The sequence below is a fragment of the Haemaphysalis longicornis genome, unplaced genomic scaffold (assembly GCF_048455015.1).
Source record: "Haemaphysalis longicornis isolate Haplotype H1 unplaced genomic scaffold, Haemaphysalis longicornis Haplotype H1 scaffold_2, whole genome shotgun sequence".
NCBI lineage: Eukaryota > Metazoa > Arthropoda > Arachnida > Ixodida > Ixodidae > Haemaphysalis > Haemaphysalis longicornis.
The window spans coordinates 2,980,297-3,000,493 of NW_027526295.1; the positions used below are offsets into that span (position 1 = coordinate 2,980,297).

Sequence of the window (20,197 nt, forward strand, 5' to 3'; positions counted from 1 at the left end):
GATGGGTGTTTTTTTTAAGAAGAAGACAAATAATTGCTAAACAATTCGTGCTACAGTGAACTAATGCGGGCAAGAGTGACGTAAAATGGGCCATCACAGAAAGCATACTTGTCAGTGCGTTAGCATGTAAGCATTCACGTGATGCAATCGTTTGTAAGCACACTAAAGCTTGATATTGGGCTCGTTGGGAGAGCGTAAACTACAACGGACAACCACCGAATGAAAAGAACGCACAGCACTAGTGAAGCGCGAACTAACAACTGAAGTTTATTGACAACAGCAGCGAGGAATAGACATACATGAGGCACCGCTTTTGCGGACCGCTGTACACACGCGGCCAATTTACTTATTTGTTCCGGAGAAAGAGCTGCTTGTTTTTCTATCCAGTTAACACAAATGTTGAAAGCTTGTTTAATATGGTGAAAGAAGGGGTAGCAAACCAGAACCTTAGTGTGACCATGGAGCGCTGTTGTGAAGTAGCTCAGAAGGGCAAGTTTGTTGAGTGTTGCACGGGCACTGTGTACGAAAGACCCCTTCCATGCACAAAGGCGTACATTAGTCAAACGGGAAGTAGCCTTAACGAGCGACTGAAGGAGCACCGCGAGCTCTTTAAGATTACATCAGGTGACCATTTCGGGTAATCTTTCAATGTACCGCGCCAAATGCCAATGAGCTCCGGCGTTCAACGATACCGTGGTCCTGTACAGGCCTAACGATTAAACGGCCAGAGAAATTTGGGAGGCGTTTTGCATGACATGAAGAATACAGGGCGAGTGAGTTAGTTCCCTTGCGGAATAAATAAAAAATTTGACGCATGCGCATAATGGTTGGCAAAAGTGGTGGCTCATGTACATATATATATTTCTTGCATATGTTGTCGATATACGTCCACCCTTATTTCACGCTTTACTCCTACTGTACGTTCCTTCCGTTTCGGGATTCTCCCGTGTAGTTTCAAAAGCGCTCGCGCGTCCATAACGAACGGAAGTGAAGGCTCCACTACAGTCGCCCAGTTGTGCTTCTTGGTGGCGTCTCAGGTCGGCTGCCGCCCGTCGCAAAAATAAGATTCTTGACGTCATAGAGATATCTCCGGAAAGTGGCTGTTGTGCCGCCATTGTTTCACACGATGTCATTATTATCTCGTAGATGGATTTGAAGTTGGTGATCAAATTAATGTCATTGTTATTGGGAAAGTATTATTTTAATGAACCGAATTTGTATTTTGCTTTAATGGCCCTGTAAGGAAGGTTGCTGCACAGACCAAACAGCCTTAGCGAAATGTCTAGGCCCATCCACGTGCTGCACTGTTTGATCCCCTTTAGCACAGATCCCAGGACTGTCAACGACAGAAAGCGAAAGATACTGGCCCCTCGGGACTCCATACAGTGCGTTGCTAAATGTCTTGTGCAGGCCTCGCATGGCATCGCATCGTAGCAACAGCTGTCTGTATCTCGTCAATCGTCTGCTTCTTAATCTGCTCCCCGCCGGGAATGTCCCGAGACTAAGGAGACGCCTCAGAGATATCAGGGTTACGTGGACGCTTATGAGACACTGTTGAATTTACGTGTATTCTCCTCGTTTGCACATTATGTGGAAGTTCTAGCACAAAGGCACTGCTTGGGTAACTGGGCACGCCAAAAATCCACGTCACGTGAACAAGAGACGCCACACCAGATTGCCCATGGCCCAAACAGTAAAAATCAAATAAGAGACTGGCAACTTTTACGCGCCATTCTTTCCCAGGAAGGCCCCTATGAGCCAAATAAATGAATATTTTTACAGTTAAATCCCATATGGGTAGATACAACCCACAGAATCTGGAATGCGTGACTAACACGCACTCCCAACGCCACTATAACTGGATGACGCTTACTCAATAACTAGATGAATAAAGCGAAATAATTACAATAAAGCAACAATCAAATGGCGTACGTTCTTTATTTTTCCCACATTCACAATTTCTCCACTATGCGTTGTTTCTTAAACCAAAGGTGTTTATCGGCGAAAGCAACTTTTGTTGTGTACAAACACACCAGCTAGACACAGAGCTATCTCGGGATGACCGAACGTTCAAGAAATTGTCTGCTTAACACAAACATTACCCGTATACAGTCAACAGCCAATAAATCGTACGGGCTTGGTAATTCTGGCTCTGCTCCGCGGCACCGCCGATAGCCCCATATGGTTAACGTGTAAAGACGACCGATAATTTGGACGGCCGCCAGCTGTACTTCATATACTCCGGACCCACTTCCTCACAGTCGCGCACCCCTAATCGGCCGCCATTATATCTTCGGCACCTCGACGATACGTGGTTCAGCCTCAGAAAAAAAGGCAATTGGTGATCTATGAGGTTTAATTTTGTCTGGCCTCAGAGATTGATAACTGTGAACGCCGATCTTGGAGGCATGCTGCCCCCAACGGCGACGTCGTATGAACATTGCGATCATCCGGCATCCTCGCGCACTGCGACGCCGGAGCAGGAGCTCATGAACGATTCTGCAACGGAAGAGCCGGAACTGCCACTCAGCTAAGCGGACTCAAATGCGGACATCATTATTGACCTGCGAGGATGCGGTTTGCCCATCGCGAAAACGGTCACGTTTGAAGAATTTTCAGACGTCGACAGTGCGGTCCCAGTGTCGCGAAATTCATGTCCCTCCTTGACGGGTTTTCTTGCCGCTCGCCATTTTCGGGCCGAGAGGAGCCGTACCGCGTAGCGGAGGAATGTTCTCGCCGCCATTGCCGCACCCGGGTCGGCTGGCCATGTGTTTCGGGGAGAGAGTTGGGCGAGAGTGCCGCGGCCTACTGAAGGCTGCGCCCCGCGAATTCTCGGAAGACGCGCGGCCCGGTGGACGGTGTGCGTGGTGCAGCGCGGGGTTTCCGGGGAGAATGGGCTGAGAACTGGTGGTGGCCGGACGTACGGCCGGGACGCGGCGTCGGCCTTGAGGGCTGTGCTGGGGAGGCCGAGCGACGACTGCGGTGAACTTCGGGCCCCCGAAGATTCCTCAAGGAGGCGACAGTGCGCGGCCGGAGTTCACCCAAATTGCGTCGCTGATCAGCGGTGCCCCACCACAGACGACCGACAGCCTCCGTCACCCCGGCGAGACCATCAGCCGGACCGCAGCTAAGATGTTCTCCCCTTCTCCATCTTTCTTCGGACTCTTCCTATTCATCTTCTGTGTTGTATTTCCCTAAGCGGACTGCACGGGCTTCTCCGCCTCCTTCAGTGCACCACGCGGTATGTGTTTCTAGCGGGCCTATTGTTAGTAGTTGGGGGAAGCCTCCAACCCCGCCTATTGTATACTCTACTGTCCCCTTCATTTACTGTCGTCTTCTCCTCGGGCTCGTAACGGCGTGTACCTTTTCTTTCATTGTGATTAATGTAATTCGTGTCGGTGTCTTGGCAGCTCTGACCCCAACGGGGTGTCAACTGCAGTGTGTATTAACTCGTCAACCCTCCTGTCTGTCTGTTTCGAATTTCTTGTGAATTTGAAGTAAATGCCCATTGTTTTGAAACTGTTTTCCCGTGCCCCGTCTCGTGCCTCACGCCAGCGGCCAATCAGGCGTGGACCTATCGCCGGTTAGCAGGTCCGAACCACATTCTCGAATTCGTACGTAAGGGGGAGTTGTTTGTCGCTCCTCCCGTCCGAGACATCGGCCACTAAATTATTACCTCGCGCAATTCTGTGACACCCAGGCAGCATAGCAATTACGATTCTTGACCGGCCAACCTACGGCTGCTCTACGGAATGCTCGGCCATCGGCAACAAGCTGGCCAGCGTTGAACATAAGATAAATGGTTTGAAGGTTTGAGTACGGCCACCATCCTCTGCGCACGTTTTCGGTAGCCTATGTTCTTAAGTTGGTCAGCTTTCGCTCGTTAACCGTCAACACAATTTCCCCTCGGCGAAAGTTACTCAGAAGTTGTCTGGCGGATCAACAACCGGCGATGAACGGCACTTGCTCCAGCAACGTTAAATAAAAAGACAGGCGGCAGGTTTCCCGCCGCCGATTACTGGTTTGTTGCTTGAAAGCAGGTTTACAAAAGATGATCAGCTTGTGCCCGGCCACCAGGCGACCGCTTTGTTTCCGCTTGCAGGGGAACACATGATGAATGACTGTTGTCCAGTTCTAGAGTACTCGTGTTTCGCGGGCTGCCGTTGTTCAAAAGTGTTTTGGAAACGTACGTTATCTGGTCCGCTTATGAATCTGCAAGCTCCTGCTCTTCGAAAGGTGAACTGCTGACGTCTGTCGCAGGTCTAGCACTTTCCAATCACCGGAATTGCGACTGTCATGCGTGGAGACGCGCCCAGCCACCGAACAGTGTGCTGTATATACATGTGCACTCATGGACAAATGAACGAGGACACAAAAATATTAACCGAATACGCTAAATCAAAGATAATGGATACTGAAGACAAAATAATGGCTTGCTGGTGGTATATTTGGAAAGGCACATTTTCAGCCTTGTGTGACATGAGTGCGCGCTTTGTGGATGTCTTACTTGCCTTTGCAGCCGCTGAAATGCTGCTGCAAACGATCGACGAACGGCGGCGTTTTCCAGTACCCGGACAAGGAAAGTTCGGTAAGTTCATTTTTGCTGGCCATTTTCTTGCGTGACTAAGGTTTTGTGCAGAACTGTGTTACGGCTCGATTTCCCGCTTCCGCTTCAGTCTCACGGTGTGGTTCGCGGAAGATAAATTCAATTTACTTATGCTGACGACGCTCGATATGTCTAGCGTTGCTGATGGACAGGTGGTAGGCGCAGCGGATGCGCTAGGAAGTCTGAAACAATTGCCGGTGCTCTTGATGACATCATGAGGAATGGAGGTGTTTTGTACCGTATGCAGGTTTTTATCGCACGAGCTCTGTTTATACAGGGTGGTCAAAGTTAAGTGAATAAGTTTTTTTAAAAATAGACGCTTCGATTTACACGAAGACAACCTCTACAGTGAGGTTATGCTCCCAGGGGGACACATATTTAGGAGCCAATTATTGATGTAGGTGGTTTAATTAACTAAAATTGATTAGTTACCTTTTCAGTGGCTGCAGTAACCAGGCATGTTTGTATTGGAAAGTTATACGCAATCGTGTCTATACGCAGTCTCAATTGCCAGAATTCTTCTAGCGCATCCGTAGTCCGAGATATGAAACGGCGAAGTTTAATTGCCGTGCGCATGATTACGCATTCTAGAAGTCAAAACCTGCCCATAGCTCCTCCCTTTTGTTCTGTGTTTCGATAGCGCTTCCGAGTACTGCAGATTGCAATACCGCCAGCCAAGAATGAATTGGTTCCAGTTATCACTTTTTCCTGGGCCTCCACCCTTTTGTCGAACCGTACACAGCAGGCACGTCACAGAAGGGAGGAGCTTTGCGCCGGTGCAGACTGTCTTGCATGCGTAATCATGCGAGCGGCAATTAAATTTCGCCGTTTGATATTTCGGACTACGGATGCACCAGAAAAATTGTGCCAATTGAAACTGCCTAGAAACATGATTACGTCTAACTTCCCAATATGTCTGGTTACTGTATCCACTAAAAAGTTACTTAGTCAATTTTAGTTACCGCCTATTGATTACCGCCTATTTTAGGCGGTAATCAATAATTACCGCCTATTTATGTGTCCCCCTGGGCGCATAACCTCACTGTAGAGGTCGCCTTCGCGCAAATCTAAGCGCCTATTTTTAAAAAACCTATCGGCTGGGAGGTTTCACCGCCCTATCGTGTGACTCCGATAGCTGGGCCACTTTGAATAAGGCAAAATACAATATGCGACTGCTCAACTTTTCGCAGCTAAAGCTTCCCTTGAGAAAAAAAGGAAACACGGGAATACTTTGAGAATCTGAGCTTTGCAATAAAAGCGTTCCCCATTTTCATTTTTATCTGATTTTTGGCTGAAAACCTTTCTTAATGCTATCTGGGGTTATGTTTCTTTGGAAACTATTTCTTTTTTTTAACCAATTTGTAGTTCAGGAGCACCTCGGCTGAACGCGCGGAAGTTGTGCCCTCTCACCTTGAGTGGTGTGCGGCTCACGGTGTTCTCTTTGGGGGCCTTCGCTATATCACAGGCCGTAAAGTTCTTTTTTCTTTTCTCCGCAACGTGGAGGGGTCTATTTCCCATCTGGTGTCACAAAAAAGCAAGCATCGCTGCCTAGTCGCAAGCGCGTGCTCAGTCAGGTAGGGCGTTTTCACAGTAATGAACATTTGTTGTCGCGTGATCTCGTTGAACAAGGACTATTTCGGCGGTCACTGAAACTCCTTGCGCACTAAAACCCAACAGAACCCCCAAAACTCTACGTACAGGTTCACTATTAGAAGAGGTTGGTACAGAGCGCTGACGAAGAGGAAATGCAAGAAATAAGCCGCGAAGTTGACGAGTGACAGCAAATAGGACAGCCATGGCCGTATTGACGTTTTTTGGCCATGCCAGGGTTGCGTAATGAGCAAAATTGAAGAGAGTGCGGTTTGTTTTTCCGCGTTTTTCACAGTGATTTGCGCGCCTGCCGCTTCACGTGCACGTGTAATATTTGGCTCAGGTATTCCTGGCAGTGTAATCTAAACGTCGTGCAGGTTTACTTCCACTGCTCCAAGAGTGTTGTAGGGTCCCTTTAAAGCACTATACATTGCACATTAGCAGTGTGAATATCTGTTGGTGCCTCGAACTGCCTTTCTAGTTTGGTGACACTGGGAGCTGTCCTTTTTTTCTTTTTGTTTTGTGCTGCAGGTGCTTCTGAGCATGGAATCTGTGGTTTCCGTTGGAACTCTGTCTATGACCACAGTAGCGGTTGCATCAGATGGAAGCAGCATCACTGTAAGAGCAGCAATTGAGAAAATAAATCTGCACCACATTTTGTGATCAAAAGTCGGTGGTGTCAATTGCTGAATTTAATTGTTTACTTAAAAGCACGAATGATTGCTCTTACGAGGTTATAAATTCTGCAGTTGGCTCCAGAAACAGCTCGACTACACTCATTCTAGGGCTGGATGAAAGCTGCAGCTCCACAATTAATATGCCTACTGCAGTGGAACGGCTGGACCAGTATGTTGCATGGCTAAAGTTCAACCATGGCTGGGCGGCTCTGGTTCAACAGCTGGGCCCCAAGCAAGGATGAATAGCCATCGTCTGTAAAAGTTGAACAGCCGTGGGTTATTAAAGGTTGAACGGTCGCCGTCCAATAAAAGAACGGCAAGACGACGGCAAAGTCTGGCGACCGAAGGGTGGTTGTCGGCCCTTGGCGATGCTTCGGTCAAAGATGAGCAGCTGTTCAACTTAAACCAGGGAACTTTCAGGACACGGCCAAGGCCCACTTTTGAGTACGGGCTTTACACTCTGGTGGAACAACGGTCGAGCAGAAATTACCCGGCCAGAAATGGAGAGCTTATGGTTAGCCGTACGTGCTTGTGCTGCATGGGATGTCGTCGTGTGCCATATTGGAGGACGAGGACATACTAGAGCAGGTTTCGCAACCACGAAACAGCGCCTCTGACTCGGATGACAATACACCGTGTGCTCCGGAGCCGTCACATGCAGATTTAACTCCAGCCTTCGCGGTTCTTTCGTCAGCGTACACTGATCCCGCCACACTAAGCAGAGATTCAGGCGGACTTGTTTGCACGTTAGCGCAAGTGCGTGCAGAAGCTTCTTTCATCCCCACAAGCTCCAAAGCGGAAATAAAATCAGTTTTTTTTTGCGTGGCACCGTTTCTTTTTTTTCGGAAGTTCAATTTGTTCGGACTTATTTACCTTCTCCACGAAGTCCGAATTATCGGTCGTCGACTGTATGTGGGAATCAAATCATCGTACGACCCGTTCTTTTTCTGGGCTTTTGTTTGAATACGTTTGTCGGAACTTCATTTTTTTGAACAGGGTCTTGTACGCCGAAGGCCTGCAATATCACGTTTGCCTCAAAGAAAGCCATTATTTACACATTTTTATTATTTTACCACACTTTTTCAGCTCAAAGTACGATAAAAGGGGTGTATCACCAGTGATCTCTTTTCTTTTAAGCACTTTTGCTCTTCATCCAGGTTCTACACTCCAGCCATATGGTATTTTAAACATTCTTGCCCCACCTCCTCCCCTCATTTCCACAACAGCGTTGGTGTTTTTGTTTTGGCGCCCTTTGCCTGTTGATAGACTTAAAAACGAACTGTCATCAGAAGCGCCGTACGCAGTCTGGAACTGGCGTTTTTTTTTAGATTTCTGCAGTAAAGATGGGAAGGTGGGCTCTACACGGAACATGTTCGACCACGCAGTCCGCTGCAAGAAAATATGAGTGCTGTGCAGAAGGGAATTCGCGGGTTAAATTCGCCGTTCTGACCTCAGAATCTTCGATAAAGTGGTTGCTATCTGGGCTAGTTCCCAACGTATAGCTCCGGGAGGCGCGCGTATACGCAATACACAATCCGCATACAAAGGACAAAACACGGTTATCTTTCGCTCTTCCTGTACGTATGTTGTTCTAGCTCAAGTTCCTCCTCACAATACATCACAAGTTTACCTTAATTTTAAAACACCTCACAAATTCCTCACAATTTTCAGTAAGTTAGAGCTTGTCGCTGACCAAAGATCGGAAGGACGACCACTGACGCAACGACTACAAACATCCAAGTGCTTGGTTTGAGCATGCCCGCAGAGTTGGGTGATTCTTTGGAAGGTTGGGCTGTGACGGCGCCGACAGTTTTATCTTCAGTGTAAGGTGCTTGGTTCGCTGGGTAGTCGACGTCGTTATAGTCGCTCGGGCTGTCCACACCGCCATCTCCGGGTGGCAGGTCTTTAATAGCGACGCACGTAAGTCTATCCAAGAACGTTGACAGGATTTTGACTGCGCCGGCCACATCGGGTTTGGGGTTCGTCTCATTCGTAACTGATGCATAACTCTCGTTGAGACAGCGGTACACTCTTGACTTCAGCTCCCTGCACAGAAACCGAAACGTACCTTAATATGCGGATAAACTAACAATCGTTTTGGTAAACAAACGGGTTTAAGAAAGAAATTGCCTCGACACACAATCAAACCCGTGGGCGAAATTCGACTGTAAACTTTGCTAAACGAATCGTACAACTTTAAACCAGCTACGTTTGCGAAAGTGGTGGGTGGTCTTCAATATCGTGAAAAAGGCAGCTTGTTCTTGGGTCTCGTCAAACATTGAGCTAGTGCAGCAAGAACTAAATCTGTAGAATTACGTATTGGCAAAGAGACGTCATCACTACAACATCGAAGCTACCAGAAATCAAATGAGACTAGTGTCAGCATTGATGGTCTTTGCAGGATGTCCTTTCGCAAACATATAGCGTCCCTTTCCTTCGAAATTAACGATGTTAGTGAACAAAAAATAAACACCTGTGCGAGCTCAACATTTTAAGCGGAAGACGTGGGGGCAAATAGAAGCGTTTGTCCTTGCTGTACACATCGCACGTCGGACACTCTACGCGCTTGAGGGAGTAGGTGATGGGCTACCAACGAGCTCGAACACACACATTGTTAAATGGATGCAAGACTACGTGCATTTACAAAGTAACATGCGGTGGTACTTCAGTTCTGACAATAGAAAGTAATGGAAACAAGCTAAGCTTGCTCCAGGAAAGATAACGTTTCCCACTAACTTCACCTGTGTTAACCGCTGCAAACATTCCCATTATTACGAAGGTCGTTTGGTAATGGTAATTTTTCATTAAAAGCTCACATGCTGTTTGTGGTGATTTCATGGCTAAAGCTTATTAGCCAAGATGCCAGCATGTCAGCACTTGCACTAAAATGAAGAGGCTTGCCGTGCGTGCAGAGGCAAATTTTTAGCAGACGTTAATGGCTCCCTACAGAAAACCGGAGTTTCTGATAGTTCATGAGAACTGTGCAGCAACGAAATCGACTGTTTAGGCCTACGATCAGGAATGTAACCTTGGCCGCTCAAGACGGAGATAGTGATCGAAGCCCATAAAGTGTGGTCTATTCCGCTAAAGAGTGCTGAAATGCAGTCTGTATAGCTGGTTAAAGCGCGAAATTGTAAAGTGCGGCAGGTACGTTACCTATGAGGCGTGGTGTACCCACTTCTATGTGCCGTGCTCTGGGTGCTTGCATCGTTATCGCTTCAGCTGTGATTCACGTGGTAGCAGGCTGCAAGCAAGCTCCACTGGGTCTAACCCATCCAATCTCTCTCCCCTTCAAACTCTTCTTTAGCCTGGTGTTTCCGCGTATGAGACTGAGTTGCGCCGATGGAGTTTCGTGGGTATACAACAGTGCCGGGCTTCATTTTCCCCTACCCGCATTGCTGTATGACGGCATAACAAGTGAGACGCACCATAAAAGATGATGCAATGCATATGCAGAGTATATAAGGCGGCTATGAGTGAGACCGACTCAGGCAACGTGCCATCCACCGCTTCGTCGTCGTGGCTTGTTTTGTGCACAACCCTACGGGCCACTGCCTTCTTTGCTGTCTTCTACTGGCGTGGCAATATAAAGCTTCGCTTTAATATTACGAACAGCGCTGCGAATTCCGGATATAGAAGGATACATGCACGAATTGCCGCGCGGAAGTCGAAGTTTCGCGCATGAGCCCTGCAGCTGCGGAGCTGAACATGGCGAATATTTTTTTCCATGCAGTACTACAATATTCCGTTTCCTCTGTTGAGAAAGGCTAAAAATACAGACATGTTTGTTGGGAAACAAGTGACAATTTCATGGCCACCCAAGTAGAATAAAACTGTAAACAGTGTAAAGTGCTTCTCACCTGCAGTCGGCTTCGATCCTATTTGTCCGGAACAGGTGGTCTGTGAGGGAGTTGACTTGGACATCCCTGGAACACTTCGCGAAGCCTTGAATGTTCCACGATTTGTAACTGAACAGGAGGTCTGCAAACAAAGACAGGGAATAATTTAGCAGAATTATTTGACGGTGGCGTTGTTTCCTGGATTCAAACTCCATGCTCAGTTTCACGTTACAACAGTGTTTCGGTAATGAAATGCATCCTTGTGTCGCGTAGGGAGCCCTGCTTCTCACAAGCGGATGTCTTCGCACACCACCTTGACGAAGATAAAGTTTACTGCACTAAAATTCGAAACACCAATTGAGCATAACACTTACTTGTCTGTTTTTTTAAATTACAGATGCGGTTTGAGAGTACCATTTTTGTTTACAAATAACTGGCACAAAATACCAAGACACAAAGTAAAAAGTTTCCAAAAAGCTCCTTTAGTGGTCCTAATTCTAGGGCAGGTAAAAAGGCAGCGGATAGGAGAAAGATAACAAAACGCAAATAAGCCCATATAGTATAATATAGTCTTTAAAAGAAAGTTGCTTCACTTATAAATATAATTTAGGTAAAGCTAATATTATTGAATATTGAGATACAGTAACTCTTGAAAACAGGAAATAAATACATTTTTCAAAAAGTGCAATTCCTGCGGGAATCGAAATTATGCAATTCACTGCCGGAACAACTAGTTATATAGATAACCATTTAACAAGCTAGGCAAAAAAGGCTACACGACGAGGAGTGACAAATGCACAAAGACAGACAGTGACTGTCCTTCAGGCTTTGTTGCTGCTCTTCCGTCTTCGTGTAGCGTTTTTTCGCTGGTTTGTTTATTGGGAACTTATGAGCCGACAGGTGGAGCATTCGACATTACTCAAATGTAAATGGGCGCAGATCTCCGTTTATTTAGCAAACCGGAAAGGTATCTGGAATCGTCTGGGCCTCCTTGCCCGAACGATATAAGCCGGATAATAAGTTCTGAACTTCGGACTGTTGCGCTTAAAGGGGCTATGCAGACAAAACACAAGGGTGGTTCATTCGAAAGATTGGCTCATTGGAATCATACTGCCAGCACTTTTAACGTAAGCTTGCTCAAATAAGCTATATAATCCGGAACAAAATGGGATGGCCATGCAACCCAATAGCTCATTTCCTGCAACAGAATTTATGATGTCATATATGGCCCCTCTGCGATTGGCAGAGGCCGGCAAAAGCAGACGCAAATTAGGCAGGGCTTATAAGCTTGCATAACGAGCTATTTGCGCTTAAATTTAGCGCACATTGTTTTTGTTTTTATCGCAGTAAGAATGGTAGGGAAGTGGGAATTACAAAAGTACACGCAAACGTAGTAGTACCGATGTGGACTGCTGTTGGTACTGGGCGCACTATGCATGTTTTAGCTGCACAGCACTGCTGTGCTTTGGGGTTGTCTCAGACAACACTGGCCGATTTGGGTATGCGACGGTGTCTTGCGAGGCCATATTTGTCGAGAAAACACCACGTTTTACGACAACAGTATTTCTTACCTTAAGAATACACGCCAGGTACAAATACAGTAAAAAATAATGCGAAGGCAGAAAACGGCCCTTTGAATATAGCAGCGCCTAACGGTTGACTATACAAGGCTCCGCGATCGTTTGCAGACCGGTTCTTGTGATGCTATTGAAGACGTCTAGAAAACAAACTATTTGGCGGGAACGTCTAAATTTTAACGTAAATTGGTTAATTTCGCAGGGAATTAAGCATCGCTTGCTTCGGATAAGCACTGGGGGCACTATGAACCACGTAATCTATCAAATAAAATAAACTTGTACTTTGTCTGCATCCCCCCTTGAAGTTGTTTGCCTGAAACCGAAACAACCGCGCCGATAAGGTGGCCGACTTATTCCCCATCTTATCCGCGTAGAAAAGTACCGGCCAGCCCACGCAAGTAAGTCGCGGACTTGTAGTTAAAACGTGGCTGCCGTTGGCTGTCCTCGTGCATACAGGGGGTTTTGTGACCGCCTGCGCCCGTTTGAGGTCTACGACGACGCAGGCTGGCGCCGGTTATTACAGTTTGTTCACGATGGCGTTCAGTTTTGCCCGAACGCATAAGTTCCCGCCTACAATAAGTTTTGGGACGCCGAATACGATAAGTCGAAGACGGCCACGGCAAATAAGTTATGCATTTTATGTGAGCATATACAAATCAGCATGCGGATTTGCAAACACTTTTTAATCGCGAGGGAGGTGTTATGATCAATAAGTCGTAGAATTTAATTAAATACCAAACACCTATTCCACATCAATTCAACACCAGTTGAGAAGGGTTTTCCTCATTTCAACACCCTTTTCCCCAAAGGGTGTAAAGCTACAAATTGGGGCGTTGGAAACGGAGAAAAAAGGTGTAGAGAAAAATGGAGCAAGAAAACACCGCCGACTGAGAAAAAAAGGGTGAGAGACCTCCGAATTTGGAGGTATTTTATAGCCTTTTACACGAGTGGGCAGAACATTTTCTACAAGCGGGGTGTGGTTTTGTACCTCACGATGTTTCATATAATATAAATTAGCATAACGTATTACAAATGAAGCTGTTTAAGCTTGAACTACGTTCGGTTGCGTTCGCAAAAAAGACGGAGAAAAAGAACTGCGACGCTTGTAAAGGCTGCACCATGGCAGATAAGGTATTTTAACAGTGAAGCCAGCTTTGTAGCGTTTTAGGGCGTGACCACGGAAGGCGCAAAAGTATGCTTACCTCTAATTATAACATTTCACAGTACTATTCTTTTTGGCATTCTAAAAGGCAAAGAAATTGGCTGAACTCGCAATAGTGGCGCAACGCTGGGGAAACAGCATAGCTTGAGGTCGACCTGTCCTGTTTCCCCTTGGATGCACAGACATTGCGGGTCAAGCTGGAACAGCCCTGTAAAATCCAGTTAAACTTGGCCTCACCCTCAGCGCTTGTCCTAGCTTAGCAAGAACATCGCGAAGCCTAGCCAGCGTGGCAAAATTTAGCAACACCCGCAAAACTAAGTCGGCCCCCAGCTCCGCTGTACTTGTTGTGCAAGTGAACACCTATTTCACACCGTTCTAACAACCTTCATAAAGTGAAGCGCGTTGCAGTCGGTCAACGCCCTTTCGCCGTACAACTATAGTGGGTTTCACGTGCCAAATCTAAATTTCGGGCATGAGGCGCATCGTACACGGAAACGCGTGATGATTGGAGGCGAACAATTTTTTCTGCTGTTGAATATTTCTTACGAGTAAAGGAGGGTACGTGGGGATGTCCTGTTTTTTAAGTGTTTAATTGCACATGCATGCATGGCCTTATTTTAATGAGCAGCTGAACAACGTTTCCACACCCTTTCAACATCATACGCAAAACCGAAGGTGTTGAAGTTGATTAACTCCCTTTTTGTTACACAAAAAGAGTGAAGAGCTAGAAAAAAAGTGTTTAGATTCAAGGAAAAGGGCGTAATGACCCCCCAATATACATCTTCCACTTGTAATGTACCTTTTCAGGACAAAAAAGATGTAAATAAGTTTAATGTGTGGGTCTGTCAAACTCATCTAAAGCGGCTGTCCGCAAGCGGTTTGTACAGTGTACACACCAAGGAGGGAAAGCCGGGGTCCCTGATTGGTTCCTTCGGTTTGCCGCTTCCCCGCCGACGAACTTTTCTGATCCAGCTAGATCGCCAGCGGACGACGTTTTTCCGCCACCGCGCATCGGGCGCGCACCGCCAGGCATTTTCCGTGGTTTTTCTCGCATATTCGCTCCATGTTCTCTGGCCGTAAGACATCCTATTGCGATAGACCCAATGACGCTTTCCTTTTTTTTCCTCGTTGTCCTCAATCTATCATATACGAAATCCGGCACTGATATCAGCGTGTGGGACCCCTTGTTACGGCTGTCATTGTCTTGTCGTTTTTCGGCGCCATGCTCCCGCACAAACACCACGGCCTTCAGCTCCACTGACGTGCTGAAACGTCGCTTCAACAAAAGCGATTCAGCAGGAGCGACGACGTAAATAAAGGAGCCGCTCAACAGGAAATGCCTGAAATGAAAACCCGTGAGACTCACTCTTCAGAAGGGTTCTATTGTCCTTGCAGAGCATATCTTGCGCCAAGTCCATGGCTTCCTCCATTCGCCTGATGGCATCCTGCTGGTTTTCGTCACAGGTGTTCACTCGGCTGTGCTGGTGGCACATTTTCCTGGTTTTCCTTAACCACAAAAAGGACAACGTAGAGGGCACCAAATGATTTTCATTGTGTATTTCCTACACACGGTTTCACCTATTCCTTCATGTTCCCGCAACATATTTTTTGTAAACTATAAAATCCATGCGCGACCGAGACGCACCAGGTGCTGCCAAGAGCTTCCCTCTGGTTGCGTTAATAAGAAGCTCTCACGGGGTATATTGCCTGGTGGCTACATGAAACATCTACGTAAAGGCATAGCGGAAATGCATACTTCTCAGTTAAAGCTAGCTTTTTGTCCAGTGTAGCATATACCGCTGATTTAACCCATCACGTATCCCAGTTATCTCTTCGGAAATCTATATGTTGCCAGGAAGCTCGGGAGTGACGAAACGTGTCAACGCCGTCGCAACGAAGCTTGGATGTAACTACACTGAAAACTTGCGTAGTATAATTGTGCACCATGGTGTCAGTATTTAGCGGCTGGCGTGACGTCACAAGCAGTGCATGAGATGCAAACTATAAGTGAAAGCATCACTGTCTTCGTGAGCCGAAGTTGCGTAAGTAGCGGCTGGGCCATGTAAGCAAAACCGAAAGAGGAAAAAAATTGCGTGCGGAATACTGGGTCTTGTTATGTAAGGACACTTGACCGAGCAGAATCCAAATTGAAATCGTCAACACCAAGTTGCTACCTACGCAAATGAACTTCGGGAACCAGTACTGTCGCACGAAATGGAGTTGCCTACGGCATTTTTTATATTTTGACAAGTATTCCGGCAACCGTGCAACGCCCTGCATTTCTACAATAATGCAGATTTCTCGAAAGGTCCAATTGTAATCGTTATAATGACGTAAATGGAGATAACTGGTCGGAAAAAATTTTGATAAACAAAACAGAGGAAAAATATTAAGTAATTACGGCAAACTGTATAACGCCCCGCATTTCCTCTCAAATGCAGATGTCGCGAATGTACCGCTTCGAATCGTTATAACAGCGTAAATGGTGTTGTGACCGGGCGGGGGCACCCGATCCGTTCTCCGTGGCCTCCAACATACGATGGGTAGCGTGTATGATGCGAGCGGCCAGCCGCTGTTGCAGCCGAAGAGAAGTCCAGAGCAGTAGGATAACGTAACTGTTTACTTCATAGGGAGAGGTGAGCCGAAGCCAAAAAAACATACAATGCCCCGACGGGCGAGGTTACAATACAGGACTCGAGCAGAGCGACCGCATGGATTCGCTGCTCAGACAGGAATGAATCTCAGTTTTTGGGCTGCTTCTATTTATACCCAAAAGCAACAAAGGTCAAACGCCCCCAAGAGTAACACGCCACGAACATCACAGACAGACCCAACGCTCTTTCCACAGTTCGTGAGTTATTCATAGCGTCGCGCAACGTGGCGTCCGTGAGAGGGGAGAGAGTGTCCTTGAGCGGTGCCGGGGTCGCGCTATCGAATGTTGATCTCGCCGATAGCGAAACGTCTGAGCCGGGTATGTCGAGGCGTGACTCACCGACGCGCTGGCACCTGAAGGGTGTGGCGAACGTCGTGGCTTCGCAAGGGGAAGCTGATGCGGGAAAACACGTGGCGTTGGCCGATTCGTAATAGCTTCTCCGCCGGGGGTCCGACATCCCGACGGATAAGGGTCTTCAACCGTTGTCAGGAGGGATGCTTTCGAAGTGAAGTGCTCAGCAGACGCTCGACTCTAGGCCTGGGCTGTACGACACCGTGCTGGAGCTTCACAGGGCCGATCACTGGACGAGAAGTGGCTCCCCAAGAACGTCTCTAGATTGGTCAGGCAAGCAACAGAACAACACAGCAAGACACAACCGCATCGCAAGCAAGTGCGAAGACAAATCCACACTGAAGATCTACCAGGCTTTTTGATGCGATAAAATACGCTAATAACTAACTACACTAGTTATATTTTTAGCCCAGCAGTACTTTAGACAAGTGCACAAACTTGAAAGGTGACATTTGGCGTGATTGGAAATGTCCCACACACACAAAAAAACGTAATCGTAAAGGGCGAAACCTGCTTCAGGAAAAACAAACAAATTTGAGAAAGTCAGGCGTCAACAGGCCACTTCTCGCGCCGAGAGCTGCGATTGGAGCTCTCGTCAATGCCCTGAGCTTTTCCCCTTCGGTACCGCACTTTAGGTGCAGCCGTTCTCTCAACGCTGCTGTGACCGCGTGAAATGACACCGGTCGTCTTCTTCGACAAAGGTTGAGCGCGAGTAGGAGCTAGCGGGATTTTCCACCGTTCATACGTTAGGCGCGCACAGCTTCTAGGTGGTGTTCCCTCGGCGCGATGCGAGCTCACGGCTTTGCCCCTCGGCGTGCCCGCACTGAAACACGCGCCGCAAGTACGCGCAGACGTTTTCCCTCTCTCCTCGTTGCTCACCTTTTTGCGAACGCGTTCGGCAAGTGAACCCCGGAACGCGTTTACGTTTACTTCTCTAGGCTGGTCGGTTTCCGACTTCGGTTCAGCCACAGGCGACACCGGAACCTCAACTAGCTCAGCCGATGTTGGCCTATCGTGGGGAGCATCAGCTGGGAGTGACACGGGCACGACGAGCTCTTTAGACACCTTCTAGTTCCCTACAGTCACTACCTCGTCGTCCCTCGCGCTTTCAGCGACAGCCTCGGCCCGCGAAGACCGAAGCGTGTTCCCGTTCTGTTTCCTCACTGCCAGAACTACACTACAACCAGGCTGCCCTGTCTCCAAAGACGGCTGAGCCGCCCGCGACCCCTGAATCTCTACGAGCTCGGCTGGCCGTTGCTCGAGGTCAGCTACCTGAGTTGGTGGCAGGACGGAGTCGGTTTGCGCAGTGGCGAGACCGTCATGACTCGCAACTGAACCCTGCAAACCGTTTGCTGCCTCGACGGCAGGCTTTCCCACCACGTCACTCGATTCTGCACTACCGTCCGAAGGAACAACCTCCGTTTCAGCGGACACGTGTTGCCTTTCGGTAGCCTCATGGTTTCCGCATTCCAGTGAAACCTCGCTATCTCGCGAACTGCGCGCATTCGGGTCGACAGCCGTTTTGAAGGCCTCCTGTGATCTAGCGCACTTCGAACATGGCGACGAAACATCTCTGCTCACCGTAGGGGCCTTACACTCAGTGTACTTACGCCGCCCTCCGTCGCGAGTCTCCAGAAATGCCGCATCATCGCTTTCCGTCTGAGTTTCGCCATTCCTCACAGAGGTGGCGACCCTATCGTTACTCGAGCTCTTCGCAGCGAGCCCAGCTGGTTCTTTCCTCGGCAGTTTCTCAAAATTGTACTCCTTTTCCCTTAACAGCTGATCCGACCTGTTCGAGAATAGGTACCTGTACTCCGGAAGTAGTTGTGGGGATACTGCTGCCTGCGTCACAAGTTCACCAAACGGATCTCCGATGCTGACCTTAGCAATCGGCAGACGCACGTTTCGTGCTCCTGCGGCTGGCTTCACCCAAACACACTGCCCTGTTAGATGATCCGGTTCAACGTACGAAGGGTGGACCATGTCTACCGTCGCTGCGGAGTCGCGAAGAACTCTGCATGGTTAACGATTGACGACTAGTTCACGTACGTACGGCTCTAGAAACTGCCTGCTGTCCTCACTCTGGCCTAGTACGTGAAAGACTAGTTTTCCTTTCTTGCAACTAGCGGCGAAATGTCCCGTCTCGCCGCAGTTGTAACACGCAGCCTGTCTGCGCGCTTCGAAAGCTTTCTTTCTGCACTGCTCCTCAGCGTCTGCTGCTCTCTCTTCGTTATCGTGGCCAGTTTCTCTATCCACGAGAACGACTTCCCTTGCTCCACCGCCTTCCCGGGGAGCTCTGCCTTTCGGCCCTGACTTATCCGGCCTCGGCCTGAACTCTTTTTGGCCGTCTTTCAGCCCCTGCGCACCCCGACGTGCGACAAACTCGTCGGCTAGCTGAGCTGCCTGATCCACAGTTTTTACCCCTGTCCTATCCTGCACCCAGAGTCTCAGGTTCTCTGGTAGACGGCGGTAAAACTGCTCAAGACCGAAGCACTCAACTACTTTGTCGTGCTCTCCGAAAGCCTTTGCCTCTTTGAGCCACTCTTCCATATTTGCCCTCAGCTTGTAGGCTAACTCCGAGTACGACTTGCCCCTAGCTTTTTCGGCTTCACGGAACTTCTGGCGAAATGCCTCTGCTGACAGCCTGTACTTACGCAGGAGGCTCGACTTGACTTTCTGGTAGTCCTCCGCCTCCTCCTTTGGCAAGCGGGCCATCACGTCGGATGCCTCACCTGGCAAAAGCGTAAGCAGCTTTTGCGGTCATGAGTCTCGGCTAAACTGGGCCCTCTCACACGTACGCTCGAAGTTGACCAAAAAAAGACCAATGTCTTCTCCTACCTTGTAGGGTCGCATTAGGTCACACATTCGCAACGTAGGTCGCTCAGTCGCCGCAGACTGCACGCTGCTGCCACTCTGACGTCTAGGTCGAGACGCCTCGACGTCTAGACGCTTCATTTCCAGCTCATGCTGTCGCTCCTGTTCTCGCCTTTTATCCTCGTGTTCCTGTTTCTGCCTCTCGAGCTCCTCACGCTGGCGCTCGGCCTCTGCAGCCTGACGTTTAGCGGTCTCCCTGCCATTGATCAGCTCAATGCATTCCGACAGCTCGTCATCATCAGCCCCAACAGCGAGTATAGCCTGTATCAGCTCTGGCTTTCTCAACGCGTCCGTAACATCCAAGCGCAACTCTTTTGCAAGCTCCAACAACTGTGGTTTTTTCAACGCTTCCAAATTCATGGCCGGTCTAGAGTACTGCTTTCCCACTGCTCCAAAAAATGTTTTGCGCGAATAACCCACGCGACAAAAACACACGCCCTACCAGCTATCCCCAGAAGCCTGGTAAAACTCAGTGAAGAAACGTCCCGCACTCACCCTTGACCGCCGTGAATTCTTCGAAGTCCGAAGCCGCCTTGACGTCCGTGGTGTTGGGTCTCGCACCGCTGGCTCCTGGTGTCACGAAGTTGTCATCCGACCGCTGCCAACCAGTGTTTGGACCGTGTCATCCCAGCGCTGACACCAGTTGTTGTGACCGGGCGGGGGCACCCCATCCGTTCTCCGTGGCCTCCAACATACGATGGGTAGCGTGTATGATGCGAGCGGCCAGCCGCTGTTGCAGCCGAAGAGAAGTCCAGAGCAGTAGGATAACGTAACTGTTTACTTCATAGGGAGAGGTGAGCCGAAGCCAAAAAAACATACAATGCCCCGACGGGCGAGGTTACAATACAGGACTCGAGCAGAGCGACCG

At 48.5% G+C, this 20,197-nt stretch overlaps 1 protein-coding gene across 1 annotated transcript in view; it reads right to left on the minus strand.

Moving 5' to 3' along the window:
* Positions 1-7,915: 7,915 nt before the first annotated feature.
* The window catches only part of LOC144168689 (uncharacterized), a 77,850-nt gene continuing 65,568 nt past the window's right edge, over positions 7,916-20,197 (minus strand). The window contains exons 8-10 of the mRNA XM_077697622.1: positions 14,818-14,957; positions 10,734-10,854; positions 7,916-8,919 (exon numbers count right to left, since the gene is read on the minus strand). Coding sequence (XP_077553748.1) covers positions 8,541-8,919; positions 10,734-10,854; positions 14,818-14,957 — 640 coding nt within the window. The 3' untranslated portion in view covers positions 7,916-8,540. The remainder of the gene's footprint in view (positions 8,920-10,733; positions 10,855-14,817; positions 14,958-20,197) is intronic.